The 21,050-nt window shown below is 39.7% G+C and overlaps 2 protein-coding genes across 3 annotated transcripts in view; one reads left to right on the top strand and one right to left on the bottom strand.

Moving 5' to 3' along the window:
• Nucleotides 1-263: 263 nt before the first annotated feature.
• nradd (neurotrophin receptor associated death domain) lies at nucleotides 264-15,119 on the top strand. The gene is made up of 6 exons (XM_008432571.2): nucleotides 264-388; nucleotides 8,333-8,465; nucleotides 8,858-9,211; nucleotides 10,788-11,004; nucleotides 11,093-11,235; nucleotides 13,187-15,119. The coding sequence occupies exons 1-6, from the start codon at nucleotides 350-352 to the stop codon at nucleotides 13,498-13,500; spliced, it is 1,200 nt and encodes a 399-aa protein (XP_008430793.2). The 5' UTR covers nucleotides 264-349; the 3' UTR covers nucleotides 13,501-15,119.
• Nucleotides 15,120-18,993: 3,874 nt separating this feature from the next.
• Nucleotides 18,994-21,050, bottom strand: part of setd2 (SET domain containing 2, histone lysine methyltransferase) — a 27,305-nt gene continuing 25,248 nt past the window's right edge. For both annotated transcript variants that reach the window (XM_008432572.3, XM_008432573.3), the window contains exon 22: nucleotides 18,994-20,765. In XM_008432572.3, the coding sequence (XP_008430794.2) occupies nucleotides 20,604-20,765 (162 nt within the window). In that variant the 3' untranslated portion in view covers nucleotides 18,994-20,603. The remainder of the gene's footprint in view (nucleotides 20,766-21,050) is intronic.

The following is a 21,050-nucleotide window of genomic DNA, read 5'->3' as shown; positions in this document are numbered from 1 at the left end:
AGTTTATTACCTTCAACTTAGATTCGAGCACTTCCGACAGGTATGCATGCGTTTAACAATTTGTCTTCAATTCAACCATTTACAAGAATAAGACATCCTGTGCTGTTAAAGTTAATGAGATTGGAGTCCTTTCACCGCTTCTCAGTGATGCAGCCAATCACGGAGCCCGGCTGAAAGCTGAGGAGATGGGAGGAGAAAAGTCCAGGCAGGAGATCCTGGAAGAGTTTTTTTTTTCTTTTTTTCCCCCCTTTGCCTCATCTGTTGCGCCGTAGGCAGAAACGAGCGCTGTTAACGACGGGGAGACGCGCCGCGGTGATCGGGGGGAAAGAGAGCTGTGGAGACTGGAAACATGAGATTGATTGTCATCTCTGCGGTTCTGCTGTTGAAAGTAAGCAAAAGATAAGATATATTTGCCTGTTCTGCTTTGACAAAGATTTGTGTGTCCGTGTGTATGTGTCTCTTTTATATCATATTGAGAATATTATCCTAATATAAACCTGAGGAGTTTTTGTAAACCTATCCCACACAGATTGGAGCGCACTATTGTTCCCAGAGGATTTCTGTTTCACACCGCAGAGCCATATGGATGGCACAGGCTCTGCATGTTGTGTTATTGTTGCCAAATAGTAATAGAAAGATTAAAGTCATATGGTGTGTTTGGTTCCCCAGGGTTCAAGTACAATATGCTTTACATCTGCATGCAGAGCCGGTCCAAGATTCTTTAAGGCCCGAAACAGAATTTGAATTCGGGTTTTCTCCTAACTTCACCACAGCTTAGCTAAAGTCTTTATTAAGTTTATATGTTTAATGCATTATGCATTTCATTTAACAATCTCTAGAAGTTGTTCTTTTCTTCTGGATTACAGGTAATGGTAGGCTAGCAGCATGTACAAGTATTAGAAAAAAAAAAACTGTCGGAGTTTCCCCTCACCCCACTCCTAACCACAGGTTTCGTACTTCAGCTATCTCACGCCATTGAATGTAGGTTTATTTTCCTTATTAGTTGTATCATTTAACATTAAAACAAATGTCATGTCATTTTGGATCCAACAGTTTTTGATAACTTTCTTTTGGACCAAGTAGCCATTTATTTTGGTTTCTATTCCTGTTGGAAGTAGATGAGTCATTAAATAATAAATAAGATTACAATCCCTCATTAAACAAAGAGCAACTCTCCACGTGTATCCGATTTATAATAGTTAGGAAACCACATTCTCTTGGCAGACTAATGTGAAAATTCAAAAGTACACAATAGTGTAAGACCAAAGTTAGCACCCGCCATTGATCTATCAACTCCTAAAACAATTATGCCTTTGTAAAGCTGACTTTTGCTCTTGGATGCCCCCTAAAGGTTTTGAGGCGTTAAGCAGCTGCTTTTATTTATTTATTTTTTATCTTAATTTGAGAGACTAGTTACCAAAATCCTTTGGGACTATAGGAAGAATTTGATTTTTGGGTTCTTCCAGCTACCACAGCTCAACTAAAATCTCCTTTTGCATCATACATCTTTAAATGTTAATGCATGATACTTTGTGCATAACTTTTGCAGTAGAAATTTCTCCTTACCTCAGCAATGTAGATATATGTAGTACATTCATTCTAAAAGAAAAATATTTAGCAGAGAAAAGTCCTTACAGGCTGGCTACACTGTTAATTTTTGCATAATTACAGCAGCTGATGGTTTCAGGTCAGTTTTCCCTTTTGCAATATCGTTCCTCTATTTTGTACCTGTTCTTTATCATTTGTTCGCTCTTATTTGCATTTGTATTAAGCAAATCATTTCATATCAATGAATTCAAACCGTTGCATATCAGTTTTATGTTCTTTTTTTGTTGAATAATTTTATGAATTGTGGAGATAAGCATAACATCTAATTTAATTTAATATCATTTTCTGAAAACTTTGTATTTCCATTCATTTCTTGTCTAATTTCCCTGTGGCTCTTTACAGCATATGACAGATTATGAGTGCTGATCAAGCCAAACTACCGTAACCCTGAGCAACCGCCTTGCTGGTAGATGTGATTTGTGAGTCTGAAAACCACATTTCCTTTACCAGACTATGAGCTGATTATATAAAGTTACTTTAAATCGTTGGTTGTCAAAGCATGTATGAAATGTACACTCGGTTTGTAGGAAATGTCTCATGGCAGATGGCTCCGTGTTGTACCCAGAAATATCTGGCAAGAAACCAAATAAAATGGGAAAAGTTCAAATTAGAGAAGGGTAGAAAAGAAAATAACCCTCTGCTGATTTTTCACTCGGAATAAAAACTAAATCTAAAACTCTGCTGCTCTAGAGCACCCCCTACAGGTAGGCTACTGCAACGCTTCAGAATCTGGAGAGCCCTGCGGTTAGAGATCATCCTGCAAAACGTGTGAAAATCTTTTTTATCGTTGTTGTGTGTTTGAATTGGGACGACGGTAATCATTTCCAACTCACACACAGAGGCCACCATTATGTGCTGAGGCACTAAGAGCCAAAACACAAGGGCACTTTTCCAAGATTATCCACCACATACAAAGTAAATGATCTGTTTTATGAAGAAATTATAGTTTGGGTGTTGTTTCGATGGCGTATTAAAAAGCCAGGATCAGGGTGAATAGAAAGCCCCTTCCTTTGCTGCAACAGACAATAGTCTGACTCTCATTTTCGTCCAAGGCTCACAGCGACGGAGTTCCTGTCTAGACTTGCTCTTCACAGCCACAGCACTTTTGTTAGATCTAAGTATTTAGATAACACCTAACCTTTTTAAGAAGATGGATATCTCTTTGTGATCTGACGGGAAGATGTCAACAAAGAGCGTGTGTGAAATCTAAGATGTTGCTTCTCATCTGGAAAACGCACATCTTGTCACATGGCTCTCTCTTTTCTTACTAGACGATTTAGCGCAGAAAGTTGTCGGATTAAATCTGTTCATTCTCAGGATTGCATTTGTCGTCTCACTGCATCTGCTGATTGCAGCTATTCCCAGTGAATCTGTGAAAGAAAACTCTGGAAATGCAAATCTTATTCTCTAAAGTCGACGTGGGCGTTTTCATACAGCTGGAAGGAATACACATCATTTTAAATCATTGATAGTCTCTCAGCAATATAGCTGAAGCTAGTAATTAAGCAAAGCTAGCATCGATGTTTGGTCATCTGTGATTTCTTTTCCCAGAAAACAAAAATTGAAATCCACGTGCTTTCATTTGTCACCCCTGGGAGAAACCCATGCAGATGGGATGTGGAGCTGAAAGTCGGCCTCGCTCGGCCCACGCTGTCTTGGCTCCCAGACCTTCAGTCGGACTTTAAATTCTCATGGATCAACATTTTCACAAGGGGGAGAGCATCCTTTTGTGAGTCTATTTTTCCACGGATCAGATTATGTGTTGCAACTCCGGACCTTCTCACTTCATAGAGGGCCAGAAAATGTTTTAACGCGCTAAGAAGGCGTTGTGTGTGTGTCAGTGTGTGTGTGTGTGTGTCTGATCCGCGTTGACTGAGTGACTCGGGCAGCCGTGGAGTTGAGAGGCCCATTGAAAGCAGCTCTCCATGGTGGTCTGCCTGGTCTCGCTGGGGAAACCCTTCAGATTGAAGCTTACTACCTTAATGGCGAAAGCAACTGCGGCTCCCTTTCTGTCAGATTTTAGAGCCCAGATTCAACAGATAAGAGAAAAAAATACTCTGAGGGGTTGTGACCGGTTAATTTGTGAGGATAATGACAAAGTCTTTTAGCAATACTGTAAGCCTGTCCCCTAAAAGTAAGTTGCTTTCAGGGGACAAATGGCTTGTTGCCACCAGAGCCAACCCCAGGGCTCATTTTTGACCATAAGGCTGAAATTTTTGTCCTTTTTTTATTGAGATGAAAGATTTTTAGTTGTTTAAAATGCAAGATATAAAGGATTTGTCGGTTTTACATTGCAATAGTACAGAGAATAATAATTGTTTGATCGCTTGTGTTGATATAGTTACAATTGGATTCTGCCAGGTTAATATTTTCTTTGTGTTTAAGACAGCTTGTTCACAAATGTATCTTATCAAATAACTATTTGTGTGACAGCCTTTAAACTTGCCTTCATCTCCACCAAATCTTCATTGAAACATTGTTAGTTAGTGCTGTGAGTGGAGGGGACGTTCCCAACAGGAAGAGGGGCCCCTAATCAAATTCAGCTTAAGACCCTTTTATGCCCTGGTTGCAGCACTAACTACTCAATGATCTTTTAAAGTGTTCTTATATTCATTTGAGATTCAGTTATTGGATTTTTGTAATTTGTTTGGCTTTAATAAATCAATCTGTGCAAAATTTTTAAACTGATATGTTTTTTTTTTCATAAACCCAGAGATTAAAAATGCTTTGAGAAAAAGTTCCTCTAAGAGTTTTTGCTACTTTTTTCCCCACATAATTTTTGCACATATTTTGTACCTGACCAGGAAGGCATGGTTGCTTAATTTGAAATGCCTGTTTGAAAGACCCTTGCATCTGGAAAAAAGCCCTTGTTAAAAATTAACTGCACTCTCCAATACTTTTAACTTAAAAAAAATAAATTAAAATTAAGGATAGAATTTGAAAAATGTCGAAGACATACAAGTTGTCTATAATAACATAACCGGCTGCTTTTGTACTTTGTCAAATATTAACATCCTTTTTAGCTGGTTTTCATTAAGCACCCACTGCTCTGTTTTACTGGTTAGATCTGGGAAGCCGGACAAACAAGGGAAAAAATATTCCTGCAAAAATGTTTGGATTTTGGGCTGAAAATGAGTGAAAAAGCCACTGAGAGACATTGAAAGACCTTGAGAAGCTTGGAATATTACAAGAAAGTCTGGTACTCTTAAAGGAAACTAAAATGTTAAAGTTTTAGCACAACGTAGTATGATGAATGAAAAATATTTTTCTCACATATTCATATCTTTAATTATTTAGGCTACTATTTAATGTCTATATATATATATATATATATATATATATATATATATATATATATATATATATATAACGCGCTAAGAAGGCGTTATATATATATAACGCCTTCATTAAATATATAGACATTAAATATATATATTTAATGTCTATATATATAGCTGGTTATGTTATTATAGACAACTTGCATATCTTCGACATTTTTCAAATTCTATCCTTAATTTTTATTTTTTTTAAGTTAAAAGTATTGGAGAGTGCAGTTAATTTAGCTCTTTAGTTGCTTGTCTGTCTGGAAATTTGCTTTGAGTTCAAAGACATGTTGCCTTTTTAGGAGCTAAAACTGTAATATTTTCTGACAATTGCACACAAACTGTAAATTGCTCGTTTGACAGGAATTATATTTGCAGCTCTATAGGATATATAGGATCTTTACTCATCAGTGCCTCATTAAGTGTGAATATTGAAGCTGGAAGCTGTGATTACATGCTAGAGAACATGATTGCATCCTCTTTTAAAGGAGTAATATTTTATGTCACCAGTAGATCCCCTCAGGCTCCTCACATGACTGACTGTCATGGTATTGCCATCATGCTCGTTACCCAGCAGTCCACGTTGCTGGTCTCATAAATAGAGGATAATTGACCTGTATGTGTTCAAGCTGCTTCCTGGTTTATGGTGAAATGCTGGAATTTCTCTTGGCATCCAGCGATAATTTATTAAAGAAAAACAAAACAGATAAAGCTTCATATTTCTGCAAGGACATGAAATCAGGGCTGTTTTTGTTGCCCTTTTAGGGCCATTTTACAGGAATTTTTAAAGCAAGGCTGAACTAGGTTTTTGTGACTTGTCAGTTTTAATGCATGCCTCTCTGATAATTTCTCACATATCTTAAATATTGTCCCTACATAGTAACGTTTGGCCTTGTGAATATTACAGATTGTGTCACTCCCCTCCAAGTGTGTCATGGATTAAATCTGCCATTGCACTCAGGGCCTCTCTTTGTGAAAGTGTCAAACTTTCCTGTTTTTCAGCTGAGTTGCTGTCTCATTTTCCAGCCTGAGCTGGCAGCGGTGAACCAACTCGAGGTTCACGCCAACTGTAAAATCAGAAATCCAAGCTGTAGGTAAAAATAAAACAGGGCCACCATCATCAAATATTTATCAAAGCAAAGTTTAGAACCTAAAGAGGTTCACTAGTGTTTGGAGAAGAGCCTCATCTGTCACATAAAAGAGGACCAGCTGTGATGCTTTTTTTTTTTGGTTTGCTGCAAGTCCACTCTGTGTGCTAAGTCCAGACTGGTTTATTCCTGCTGGGTCCAACCGCCCTGATACCATAATTCCTCTGATCTGGGCCCTGCGGCTGGTGTTCAGATATCATCGGCTCCACCGTAAAGCACCGCAGTCAGACTGACTGTTGTTGGAGCGACGTGAGCCCAGTTTCAAAGCCGTAGTATCAGCATGGAACATTTTAGTGTTTTCTGACTGGGAGCATAGCACACTGTGCGTGTGTGTGTGTGTGTGTGTGTGTGTGTGTGTGTGTGTGTGTGTGTGTGTGTGTGTGTGTGTGTGTGTGTGTGTGTGTGTGTGTGTGTGTGTGTGTGGCTGGTGGGGTTTTAATGGAGGCCCTACAGGTCCACACATGCTCCCTTAAGCTTCTTGGCAGACTTCAGGAGACAAAGAAAGAAATCATCATCGGGCTGTTTAGATGTTGCTTTTCCCCTTAGCAGGAGGTTAGTTGTTAGACATCTGTTTGCTCGGTTTGTTCCTGTCAGGCCCCCGAGCGGAGAAGGCCAGTTGCCCTGTGCATATTTAAGATGCCGTTGCATTGAGGCTGCAGAGGTGGGGGAGGGGGGTTATTGGTGAAATACTGATCTTCACAGACACACCTGGAGGGCTTGGTGACTTCAAAGGTGTCTCTTCATCCGAACACTCTCACGCTGGGTGGCTTTGGTTAACTGACACCCTTGGCAAAGGCTGGACCCGTCTCATTACACTCCCCCCCCCCAGCCCCCTTCCACATGCGCTGGCTGTGAAAAGTGTCCTTCACTTTGGATTTGGATTGAGTGGAAACAGAATAGAAGCTCCTCTTGATTTGTTAGCTTCTATGACCTTCAGTGTCTTGCAAAGGTATTAATGTAATAGATTTTGCGAAGTTATGACCCCACACTACAACGTATTACGACATAACTCACTACCCACTAATGGCCAGCACTGCAAAGTTACACCAGGTATTTTGGTCTAATTTAAGGGGCAATTATCTTATACACTTGAAATAAGACCAAAACTAACTTACAAGTAACTTTTCAGCAAGATACAGGAGCTTGTTTTAAGTCAAAAACGTACTACTTCCACTGGCAGATTGTTTCACTTATAAAAAAAATGTTTTACAATCTACCTTTCCATCAATATTAAGGAATTATTTACTTTTAAAAAGCTACTATGCTTTACTTGTTAGTTTTATCTTATCTATGAGTGTCAATAAGAAATACCTTATTGAAAAAAAGCATTACAAAGTTCTTTTTAGTTTATCACAAGCCATGCAGGGCACATGGCAAACGCGTGGAGGAAGGTGCCATGTCTACCATATCTAGCATCCTACATGCAAAACAACAGTTTTGAAGTGAATTGAATATCTGTGCCAGGAAAGAAAAATACTTATTCACAGATTTTTGCCATTCGAATTATCCAAAATTACCTCTTGGATAATTTGCAAGAAGTTTGTGATGTTTTCAGCTGTAATTGTAGATCAATGTGGTTTGCCAAAGTATTGTCTCAGTCTGGCTGAATAGAAAATGTGTAACACGCTGTTCTGATTTTTGCTCACAAAACATTGTGAAAACCTTGTATCTATTTCCTTTAATTTCACAATTTAGCTCTACTTTGCGCTGGTCTGTTACGTAAAAACACTCAAAGAAATCCCTTTGAAGTTTGAGTTTATAACAAGACGAATAATTGACATGTCTCTGAGTGCAAATACTTTAGCAGGGCACCATAATATCTCTGTTTGTCTCAGTTTTTTTCTTCAATAATGTAAAACCCAATAATCCTCTCAAGCTCTTCTGCGAAAGCTGTGAAGAACATCTAAACTGTTGTGTTTGTGTCATATCTTAAGCCGGGCCTCTCCAGTACCCACTTACAGATATGAAGTCAGAGCACTTGGAGAGTAAACAGAGTCAGATGGAAAGATTGCAAAAAAAAAAGAGGGCTTGCCGTTTTCCATGTGTCTTTGATCACAAAAGGGTGGGAAGTGTGGGATTTGCTTCCAACAAGATGATGAAATCGTGCTTTGCTGTAAAGGAAAGACTTATGCAGGGTTTCTGTGATTTGATCAAAAGTAAATAGGCAAAAACGTCATGAAATAAGCTCTTTTTTTTATTTGTTGCTTTCCTAAAAAGCTGTGAGTTTATCTTGATGCTTCATGTTTACTCTAGGTTACTCTTGGAAAGAGTTGTGCCAGCGGGAAGTACACCGAGTCGGGACATTGTTGCAATTTGTGTCCAGTTGGTTATGGATTGGAGGAAACGTGTGGGAAGGAGAATACCAAATGTCAACCATGTCTGCCAGGTAAGCACTGACAATTTGTTTCTTTTTACAACAGGATGCTTCTTATTTATTACCTGATTTTGACATTTTTGTTTTCTAAAATTTCACATATTAATTTCCACTAGGCGGAGATATTTTTGAGAAATGTGCTGGAAACATAAAATTTTTGTGAAAAAAAGCATTTTCATGACTTTAAACCATCCATCCATTTTCTTGCACCCTTTTTCCCTCAGTGGGGTCGGGAGGGGTGCAAAAAGTGGAAATTGATTAGAATCAGTAATTCTGTCCTGCTCGGATAATATCTCTCCCAAACATCTGAGAGAAGTCAAATGAACTTCTTTTGTATTATATGGTAACATTTCAGCATTTAAAATTGGAACGCACTAATTATTTGCTTAAACCTGTTTTCCCAGGAACATTTTCACCATCCGAAGGCCTCGGCTCCTGCCTTCCATGTAGCACGTGTCCGCCTGGTGTCCCCATGCTGATGTCCTGTTCGGCAACCCAGGACACCCAATGCGAGTGCGACACTGGCTTCTACTTTCTGAGCGGCTTAGGTGTATGCGCACCCTGTTCCAGGTGCAGGACGGGTCACGGGGTCGTCCGGGAGTGCGGTCCTCGAGGAGACACGCTTTGCCAGAAGTGTGGCCCGGGAACCTTCTCAGAGGAGGATGTCAGCACCAAACCGTGCCAGGCTTGCAGTCAGTGCTCCGATGACGAAGTGGAGATCCAATCCTGTATGCACAACTTTGACACACTTTGCATGGGTGAGTGCTTTTACGCAAATAGACTCTTCTTATTGAAACACAAATCTAATTTATTTGGTATTTTTGCAAACGGCTCTTGAAGGAGGAAGCTGAGTAAAATGTTATTCACTCAGTAAAATCACAGGTTGCATTTTTGAGAAATTCTTGAATCTTCCTCTGGTAGTCATTCGGGGGTGCCTAAACGCTTGGCCATGAAAAGCTATTTACATGCAGCTCCTCTACAGAACTGCAGAGGGGGTAGTTTTCCTATGTGAGGCACCTCATCCCCCCTTCACACTTTCCCCAAACACCTGGTGGAACTGTGAGGCTGCTGAGCTCATCTCTTTCTAAGTCCAAAGCTCCTAAGAACAATTGATAATTGCATAATGGAGAAACATTGTTGTGATGACATTCTGGAGACTCAGGTCAATTTCATGGCACTGAATTGCAAAGTCAAATTTCTTTTAAGTAATGATTGATATCTGGAAGCGAATAATCAAGTCATGAGATAAAATCCACCTTTTATCCATTTGACATGGAATCCCAAAAAAACCCAGAGCAATTTATGAAAGGACAAAGGGATTCAGTGGAGACAATTTGAGCTATCGTTATGTTACCTAAAACAGAAGACTCCAAACTCTAAATGACTTTAGTGTGAGATTATGCTACTCCAATAAAAAAATTATTTACTTATTACCCATACTTAACGGGGTTACCGTTAGTTGTGCAAGTTCCCTAAAATTGAATTTGCATGAACTACAACATCTTGAAAACTGGAGTTGTTTTAATATTATAGAAATCTGCCTTGGCTATTAGCTCATCGCTATGCTATAGACTATTTTTTGTTGACTAAGATGGTTAAATAAACTATCATCTTAAGGTAAAATAGTCTCATTCTACCAACACTGCAAGATCCCACAAACTGCCCTCTAGGTTTTGGTGGTACTGGTTAAAACCTGTGGCATTATCTTGTTTAGTTTACTTTGCATTACATCAACCTCTTTCAAAGATTTATGGTGCTGGGAAGTTCTGTAAAAGCCAATACCAGCACTAAGAAAGAGTGCCAGCTTTCCTCTTTCAACATGTGACGCTGGAAGACACAACAATAGAAGATAAAAGACAAACAATGAGTGACATGTAGGAAGGACCAGAGTCTCTGAACATGTGGGCAGCACCCGATTCCACGGTTTCTGAACACAAAGAAACACGAGAAGTCCAAAAGCTCACTTTAGTGTTGTTGTCCAATTGATAAAAGGTTGACAGGTCTTTAGGTTAACTGAAGGCAAAGAGATGCAGCTGACCCTGACAATGACTGATTTTGCCCTCAAATAGCTACACTTGCTCCCTAAGACAAGGGTCATCTGTACTCACTGAGAGTCCATGTGTCATGACCCTTTCGACCCTGCACAGGTCGGTGCCGTATTTTGTGCCGTTTGATCCCAAAAAGGCAAGACCGCAGGCGGCAAAAAAACAGGGGCAATGGGAGGTTAAAATCCCCAGGGGATCAGGGTGACAGAAGTTATCTTCACATCTGGTCCAAATATGTTCTGATGAGCATGTGTGCAGCTCCTTCTTGACATGTCTTTGTGTCTAATAGATAAGAAGCTGCACATTGGCCCTGCTGGTGCCGACGGGGCCTTGAATATTCCTAACGGGGCGGTGATGGAGGAAAACGAGGAGGAAGACGGCAGCCCCGCACCAGGACCTTCCAAGTTCACGCCGCAGGATGAGGGTGGCAGCAACAACATTCTCGTCTACGTGTCTGTTCTGGCTGCTGTGGTGCTGGGCTTGTTGGTTTACGTGGCTTATAAATGGTGAGTTTGTACTGCGTCCGTGTCCTGTAGTAAGGTGAGCGTGATTGGGCATGTGCAAACTTAAACCGCTTTCACGGTCTCTTCTCAGTTGGAGGTCGTGCAAACAGAAGAAGGCCCTTTCCAAGGCACGTGTAGCAGAGCTGGCAACGTCTCCAGAAGGAGAAAAGCTCCAAAGTGACAGCGGTGTGTTTCTGGACTCTTACAGCCTACAGGACAACCAGCCCAGTAAAGGTAAGGAAGACAAACAGACTTTAATTCTACAATTGCAAATGCTTCATTTTTTTTATACACTTCCTTCTGAGTTCTTAATAAAAAGTCCTAGTGGGATACACTTCAAAGCTATTTCCTCTGACAATAGATCTTTCCTTAAAAACCTGCTGTATCAAATGCCACACGAGTCTCCTGCCCTCTGGTGGTTAATGGAGGTACGACAGGTGGCAAGTGCCAACGTGCCATGTTTATTCCAAGTCTGAGGTAGCTGCTTGCACCAAAGTTTTCATGGAGAACGAAAATTTACTGGAACAATGACAGACAGCAAAATATGTTTAAAAATAAGTAAATAATTCTTGACCATGTAATGCCAAAACATTATTTTGGATAAGTGAATTTAGGAAACTAACTTTTTAACCATATTGGTGCTTTACTGAACAGCCTTTTGTGTTAAATCCAACGAACGCTGTGCTGAATTTGTGTATGTCAGCTGTAATCCTTTAGGTTCATGCAGGTTTATTTTATAGGTCTCCATTTAAGTTGTTGTTTAGTGGAATTCCAGGTTTAATTTGCACTTTAAATACCAAATTCAAATAAAACTTCATTTAAATCTGAATATCCCAGATATATTGTTGAACCATTATCTATTTAGATATTTTGTCTATGTAATAATGACTTTATAACATGATCTATTATGCTTTCCATTAGACTAAAGAGTTATGGTTTGGTTTCTCATTGATCAGAACATATTAGAAGCAGCTTGAGGTCTTTTTTCGGCAAACTAAATAAAAGTTTTACTCTTCTACTCTCTATAAAGTTTGTCAGTTTTATGGATGAGTCTGGACTATAAACACCATTCCAGCAATGATTGCTGCAGTACTCAGTGGTTGACTGGGTCATGTGTTAAAGATGATTTACTGGTGAGGAAACGATTATCAGATTTCTCTTTACGTTGTTAGAATCACATTCTTCAGCTAAGTTGTGCCGTTGTCTCAGGCGTCCAACTTCCTCTGAGAGAAATGTGTCTCTGTTGTCCCATGTTGAACAGGGACAACCACACATCCTCTAATTACTGCTGTAAAGTAACCCATTGTTGGCCTTTTTTTATACCAGGGACAATTCTCATGTAACTGTTGAAAGGAACAAATGTAATAATAGTTTAGTAGAATTATACTAAGATGTGCTCTTATCCTACTATACAACTGCAGACATTTTTTAAGCCTGGAGTGATTTGTAGTTAGAGACCATGATGAAATGTCACTTGTCCTTTTTCTGACCCTAGACCTGTACGAGTCATGTTGTTCCTCTCTGCAGCACTGCGTCTGACATATTTAAGTGGCATGTTTTGGGGTATTTCCCATTTTGAACAGTGGTATGGAGAAACTGTGTATCCGTAGCCCAGATGAAAAATTTAGATCAGCTTAGTAAACTATTTAATTAAGCATAATATTTTTTTTTTAATTGCTTCAGTTTAATTTTCATTGATTTGTATATATATATAGATAGATATATTTCTTCAGGTGAGATTTTTTTATAGTTTGAAGTTATGGTACTTTATTAAAAGTTTAAAAAAAAGAAAATTGTTCTTTTTTTGTTTGTTTTACAAGGGCCACCAATAAATGCAGTCCTCAGGACCGAGGTTTGTCACGCTGCTGATTAAACAATGTGACCTCTCTCAAAACTCACTAAGGAGTAATGAGTCCTGGAACAAAATCCAACCAAAGTACAGCTAAACAACCAGAAATCAGGGAAACATCAGCAGACAGACTGCCGTAAACAAGCAGGAATGACATTACTTTCTGCACAAGAATAAACACTGGTGGGCAGAAAAAGCATACAACCGTGGGTTAAAGCATGGCTCTCAGCAATATACGTTTCAAAGTGAAATCTAAACATGAAACAAACATCGTGACATCAGCCGGCTCTGGAGTCCCACCAAGCCTTGAGCTCATTAAGCTTGTTTTCCAAACAGGTACCAAGAGAGACAGCAAGCTCGACAACCGCCTGTACGTCAACTTGCCACCGCACAAACAGGAGGAGGTGGAGCGCCTCCTGCAGGAGGCAAGCGGCCGCGGATGGAGGCACCTCGGCGCGGCGCTGGGCTACGAACCCGAACAGCTGGACCTGTTCGGACGCGGCGAGGCCCCGGCGCACACGCTCCTGTCTAACTGGGCCCAGAGAGAGGGCTCCACTCTGGGACTGCTGAGCTCGGCGCTAAACCGCATCGAGAGACCTGATGCGGTGACGGCCCTCAACAGCACGCAGCAGGGTGTTTCTGTGGTGTGACCAACTCGCCGGACCCTCGAGCGACAATCAGACTCAAGTGGGGGTGGGATAAGCGAGGCACTCGGCTTTCAGCTCTTCTGTTATGGTTGAAGGAGTCATTCTTAAATTACTTTGTTTATAGACCTTTTTTTTTTTCACTAAAATACCATCGATACTCCAAAAATATATTACTTGTTGCTTATTTGAACTGTGTGAAAGATTATGATGCCGCATGGTAACCGATTTGTCTGTCTGGCAGTGCAGGGATTATTGGACTGAATATACAGAGCCGTAAAAAATATTTCCCCCAAACAGACTTCTAGTGTTTTTGTTTTTACGTCACATTTACATGTTTCAGATCATAAACAAAATGTTTATGTCAGAGGATGGCAACCTAAGTAACTACAAGAAGCCCTTTTAAAAAGGATGATTTTATTCATTAAAAGGAAATATTTTAATCTAACCCGACCCTTTGAGGAAATGTAACTGCATGGCACCATAAATTCAAGTATATGCTGCAGCTTGAAGTTCTTTTTCCTTTTTTTGCATCAATGTGGAGAAATTTTTTTGATTCTTTTGCAGCATTCAGTTACACTGGAATGTATTTGAGCACAAGTAGCCTGTTTAAGGTCAAGCAGCCTAATTTCACTCAGGTTTTTCACCATTCCAACACCTTTTGTTCATAAGTGGGGCTACTTATTGGCTCTGTTCATTTCCGCAAAGCAACGGAAAGCAGCCCCAGACTATCACACCACCACCTCCATGTCTGACTAACGTCTGTCAGAAATGCTGAGTTAGTTTACAGCAGAAGTAGCAGGCACACAACTTGCAAATAGGTCCACTTTTTTCCCCTCCTAAGACCACAGAATATTTTTCCATTTGGTGCTGAAACTCTTCCGTTGAGGTTAGAAAGTGAAGCCTGGAGTGCTTGAGAAACTGTTTAGAGGTTTTCAGTTGGATGAGACAGAGATGTTTTCTCTGAAGAATTATGGCCGGTCAGCCGCTCCTGTGAAGGTTCATTACTGTTCAGTTTGGTTCAATGCCTTAAAATGGTTTTACGACTGAAATATGTCACTCATTTTGTTCCTCGTCTATTCTTAAATGTTCTTTCAATCAACGGTTTGTGTGTTTCTATTTTTATTTTAGATCTTTTAGCTTACTTCATGTTGTCAGATAGGTTCCTTTTTAGTCATTCTACAGGACTGTCAGAAATCAGACCTTCATGTTTCTACTGAAATTGACCCAAAAATGTTTTTAATCATACGTAATTCAATTGGGAAACCATACATTTTCATAGAGCCATGTTGTGTCAGATTTTTAATAGCTGCTTTCATCCACTGTACAGAGTCAGAGGAATTCAATCCTTTCATATTTAAGAACAATGTCTCCTCTAAACGTTACACGTTAAGTACAAAACCATTTAGAATAGACACACAAATACTCAAAATATTCAGTTCACCAGCAAAATGATGTGCAGTATGTTGTATTATGAGCAGAAATGTGTATTTTTGAACAAAAAATCAAATCTCATCTTTGACATAAAAGGAATATTTCTATGTAAAGTTGTTTATATTGAACTCCGTAGCTCAACGTGTTTCTTCTTTGGATGCTTTTTTAAAAATAAAGTACATTTTAAATAATCATGTCTGTACTGCAGTTGACTGCCAAAAGGTTTTGTGACAATCTACGTGGCCAGATCACGTCTGCGTTTTATACACTTTTTATTAGACAACAAACCTTTTTTTTGTTTTTTTGTGTCTTTTACTTTCTTCCTGCCACAGGTGCCTGTCTCTGAGTATCTTTATTTCTTTTCTTTTTTCTTTGTCGTTTATTTTTAGTTTATTTCAAGGATATTGTGCAGCAGTAATGTAGGTCTATCAAAGCCTTTTCTTTTCTACACTTTCCTAAGAGCAAGGTCACTTTATCCAACAATTTTATTGCCAGGCTAAACTTTTTCCACACACAGCCCTCACCAAACACCACCAAAAAAAAGACATAGGGACCCTTTATAGTCTCTAATTTGCCTCCAAGAAACTTCTAAATGTTTATGTATTATGGGTAAATTTAGGTTGTTTTTTATGGTTTCCAGTGTGCTGGATTTCCTGTGGTTGCTTACATTAATCCTATGATAGACTTGCCATTTGGATTTTACCTTATAAAAGCTTTAAGATGTGATGGTTTCAGCACCACCGAGCACCAATAAAACCAGCAAAGAAAACAAATAAATGAAGTGTAACAAAAATCTGCTGCTAACATTGAAATGTTAATAATTAAGTGATAAAAAAAATAAAAAAAATAATTGGTTTGTTGAAGTTTTTATCAGATGGGTCTTTTTTTAAATTTTGTCCATTTAGAAGCAAAGACTTCAGTGTATTTTATTTGAATTTGTTCTAATTATAAATTGGGGGGAAAGAACAATATTGATTTTTTTTTAAATTGGCAAATAAAGATTTGAAATATGCTGCATGTATAAAGTATGTAATTTTTATGTATACAACTGCATTTCATAATTCTAATGTTACACATTGCCCTGAACACATCATCTTCGATTTGAAACATGGTTGTAGCAGCAAATACGTAGCGTCCAAGCTACCTTAGCAGACAGTTTGTCTGGTATACTTAGCAAAAAGTGACAGCTTTAATTAATATTCATAGCAGTATAATTAAAAACCCACATTAAAATCAAGAAAACTAGTTCTTAAACCTCTCCTGAGTTAAAACAATTTGCCCATGTAATGTTATTTTAGGTACTTTGTTAAAGCCTTAATTACACAGGCTCAGCTTGGCAGGTTTACCGATGACATCAACCTGCTGTTGTTTGGCACCAAATACAGTATTACTTTCTGTAACTTTATTTTGAACTCATTGTCCTCCCTTCTGCTTTGAACTACAATTGTTTACCAATTCCTGTTTCCCACTTGTTGGATTTGGGTGAGGATGCTTGGACCTGCTTGGAATGCAATACGCCTTTATCAAGGGATTTACAATATTAAGACACTTCCTGTCCAAAAACCCTGAGGAAAATAATAATTTACTTTTTTTTTTTTTTTTTTTAAATCATTTGAGTGTGAACTCAAAATAACAGCTTGGGTCAAACCCTCATCGAGGAGAGTCTCAGTCACGCTGAACTCGGATCTGTTAATGATCTCTCTGCCTTCAGTTCTAAGCGGGAGCAGGCATCTCGCATGGCCCGAGGCTGCGTTACATGCCATCACACACTCCAGAAGGGACTGCTTAACTGCGGTCTGGAGCACACAGGCATTGGGGCGTGCGGAATGTGCACACACTTAAAAAAAAAAAAAAAAGAAGGGGGGGATGGGTTTGAGGAAGAGAAGTAAAGCACTGCAAGCGGCTCTCTCCGCTCATCAGCAGGTCTCCTCCTTGTTTAGAGCAAGCAGATATCTCTAATGAAGTACTTGATCACTTTTTGTTTTCCTCTTTTGCAGGGGCCAAACATCTGGCTAAAGACTGTGCAAAATGTGCCAGAGTTGTGTTCATGCCATGTGCACCACAGGCCTCAAGACGATTTAAAACAGGACTGGGTGAGCAACGAGATGTTTATCAGGCAGCAAGTTAAGGTATTTAAAAAAAAAATTAAAACCTTTAAGTAATTTGATACTTAGCGGAAATACCTTGCAAAAATATTCATAGCTGCTGAAACTTTTCACAAAAGTTTACTGGGATTTTGTGCAACACAAAATAGCAGTAGATTGCGTCGACATCCAATGCAAACAAATGACTTTGGGACTCACCTAGAGCTACCACCCTGCAACTTTTAGACACATCCTTACTCCAACAGACTGGGATCAAACGGCTGAATTTCCTCACCAGCAGTCACTCAGCTCCGAACAGACCTGGTAACCAGCCATCCAGGTGTGTTGGAGAAGCTTCTCAAAGTTGCAGGATGGTAGCGGACTTGACTTCAGCACTCCTGCTCTCCACGTTTGCAGCAAACCATTTAAGGCAATGGGGTGGGGTGGGGGGGGATGGCGGTAGGAGTTCGCCGGTTCAATTCTCGGTCCGCCTGCCGTCGTCATTTGTCTCCTGGGGCAAGTCACTTTACCTGCCTTGCATGCTGGTGTTGGTCAGGACTGATGGTGCAAAACGTCAGTCTCATTTTAGCTACAATCCAGTAGCTTGCCATCATCGGTGTGTAAATGTACAATTTGATATTTAAATTTCATATTTAAATGGCATTATAAATAAAATTATTTGTTCCCAACCCTGGTCCCTGCCCTGCATATGTTCGATTTGTCTCCATTATTGCTGAACTATTTTTACCTCTGCATGTGCAGATCTGGTAGAAAGGCATTAATAAAAATAATTAAAAAAAAAAAACGCACACAGGCAGTTCTACCTAGAGGTGTGCCGATCGATCGGTCACCGATCATAATCGGCTGATTTTCGTGAAAAGTGCATGATCGGTGATCAGCGATCCTTGGCTCTTGTTGCCAATACCGATCACCTGCATCTCATTTCCCAGCCTTCCTGAGCAGCTGGTCTCCGCTTTCCTTCACACTGCGCACATGCGCAGCAACAAATCCTAAGTTTGCGTGTTGCGGCGGAAATTGAAGCAGTGGGGTGAAGCAGGTCAAAATGCATCAACACAACAAAGCTAATACGACATAAAAACAATGCCATACTTGACGGAGTTTGGCTTCATCGAGGCTCACTGCAGTAAAAAAGACATATGGAGGATCAGATAGCTACGCGCTACATTTAGTAATATTTCACAGACGCTTCTGCTGCACCTGGTAGTGACTCTCACACCGAACCTCTGCTTAAAGCTGCAGCATCTAACCTAAAAAATACATTTTACATACGTATTAAAACTTTCGCTGTTCTAACATGAGAGATGATCTCTAAAAAAAATAATCGATCTCCTCCCTGCTCTGCATAATTACTCCGCTCAGTCAGAAACAGCCACTCAGAACTAGCAGTAATCAGCTAGCCGCCATGCTATCAGGAAGTTTTCATTCAGTAACTCTGGATTGTTTATTTTAATGGATCCTGTATTTGCCTTTGAATGTTAAGTTTTATACTTGAATTTTTTGGCAATGTTGAGAGGTTTTATTTTGTCTCTGCATTATTTAGCCTCTTCAGAGCCTTCATATGTTATCAGTCTGTTAAAGATGGTATTACCGATAGCAGTACAATTTGCAGAATGCCTGTTTTGTTTAGTTTTCTTCTTGGAAAAAGTTATAAAAACAAGTTTTTGTGTAAATTAAGGTGAATTCATGGTTCCTTTATCCACATAATGTAACCGCTAGTGTTTATGATTTAAAAAAAAAATAATTATGTGATAGGTATTGGTGATCGGCCCTCATGGGTGATCGGTATCGGCAGGAAAAATCTTGATCGGCACATCTCTAGTTCTACCTCCAGCAAAGAATGCTCTGTGCATTCCGAATACAATTGCATGCCACACTTTTCAGATTTTTAATTGTAAAAACTAAAGATTTTACTATTTGCAAACTGCAATTTTTTTTCACAACACAAAAAATAAGCCTTCACTTACAAAAAAAAGGTTTATTATCTTTTAAAATGTTTGTACACTCGGTATGACAATGTGCTTACACAATACTTACAGTAGAGTAGGGTGGAACTTACTTTTGTACATAGAAAAATAACAATTAAAAAACAAAACAAACGCCACCAACAACAAACAGAAAGAAAACATGTTTACCTCCATGGCCAGTGAAAATAAAATAATATAAAGAAAAACTGAGTTAGACAGGCTGAAGTGGGAACTGCATCAGGAGGACTGAGCTGGTGAGGATGGGTGGGCTCACTGTGACCGTGGGCCCTTCACTCCTGCTTACAGCTTTGGTAATTTTTTTTTTTTTTTTACACATTATTTACACTTTATTCAAGAAATGATAGTCCTTTTACAAAGTGTTTGCTCATTTAAACATTCCCAAAAACTATTATTCAATATATTCACATATAAAGCAATGTACATGTGTTGGAACTTTGTTTAATGCAATTTAATGGGCTGTGAGGAAGTCGTGATCTAATGCTAAGAGAACAAACCTTTACTGTCAACAGTAAAAAAAAAAAAACTAAAAAAAAAACATATGGGAAATTAATGAGTTCATGGAGCAAAGTCGACCAAACCAAAGGTCTTCAGTATGAGAACTATCTATTAAAAAATACCCAAAGCACACAACATTTTTTAGCAAATGTTAAAACTGCAATGCTACAAACTTCTTTTTTTTTTCTTCTTTTTTTTTTTTTTGTATTCCTGTAAGAAGACGGTTGGGGAAGGGGCTGGATGAAATAAAAACTGTTCCTCAGTTTAAACAGCACACCAATCAACGACTTTTCAACCCTGTTTCAGGTTGTAAATTGATAAAAGATCAAGTAACGCCCGAGGTCCAACCCCTTCCCCAACCTGCTCGTCCTTGGCTGATCCCTCAGTGGACTGTAAGTAAAAGTTCATTTCCCAGTGAGGGCACATTGCTAGGAATTTCCGTTAGGTTGCCACTCGGACCTCGGCCTGTCGGTGGCATTCTTAACACACACACACACAAAAAAAGGAGGCTGCAGGCTTTTCTGGTGAAGTGAGCAGGGTTCGGACAGTGAGAGAGCTTGGACCTCGGCAGCCCAGATAAAAGCAGCACCAGATATATTTAGTCAGTGGAAGTGGGGCTGGCAAGAAAGAGTCAGCGGAAAGCTCTGCAGACTCATTTTGTTTATATCACTAAATACTTCAGATCGAGGGCTGAAAGATTTTAAAAAGAGAGGGATCATCTCAGGAACATCTAATAGCGGAGAGGGGAAACAAACAAAAAAAAAAAAAAACAACAAAAAGCTAAAAGTGAGGCAGTCAGTGAACACATTAGTCTCTGTAGCACCCCTCTGTGTCATCGCGCTCAAGCGAGCCACCTGAAAAGTCTTGAATCGTGGAGCCTTCTGTGCGTTTCATGAAGCCAGGAGAGATTCTTGGGCAGCAGTGCAAATTCTTTAACATAAATACATAAAAAAAAATAATAATAAAAAAAAGAAAATAAACTACTTCACTGTCCAGGACATCCACAAAGGAGTGAAAGGGAAGGCAAAACTGTGCTTCTCCAGTGTGAGCGAGCGCAGAGGCAAACGGGAAGATCCGCGGCTCGGTCCGGTCAGTACACGTCCGTGTCCTCTTTGGGCCTGTACACGGAGCCGAACCGCTGCATGTACTTTTTGATGTACTCCTTAGTCTTGTGCTTCACATTCTCATTGCACTCGAGGTCCTCGGGGTTGTTGCAGGCTTTCAGCTCCTTGTTCATGACGCCGTGAGTTAGCTGGCGACGCAAAGCAGAGACAGAACCGTTAGCGGATGTCGTCCGAAACAGGGGATGCAGTAAATCACGCCATTACGACACGTAATTACAACGCAGCGTGGTGAAGCGGTTCGATCGTTAATCTCCTCGTAGATGGTTTGCTCTTTATAATTTGGGAAGACCGAATTCCTTTTGGATAAGCCAAACTTATCCATGTACTGCAGTGGCCGATCCACGCGACCGCAAGGAGCCACGCAACTATCTGAGGAAATGAGTGATAAGAGCCCTTTAAGAGAGTTCAAAGAT

The sequence above is a fragment of the Poecilia reticulata genome, chromosome 16 (genome assembly GCF_904066995.2).
Source record: "Poecilia reticulata chromosome 16, P_reticulata-male-v2, whole genome shotgun sequence".
Classification (NCBI taxonomy): domain Eukaryota; kingdom Metazoa; phylum Chordata; class Actinopteri; order Cyprinodontiformes; family Poeciliidae; genus Poecilia; species Poecilia reticulata.
This window is presented reverse-complemented; position numbering and strand designations above follow the sequence as displayed.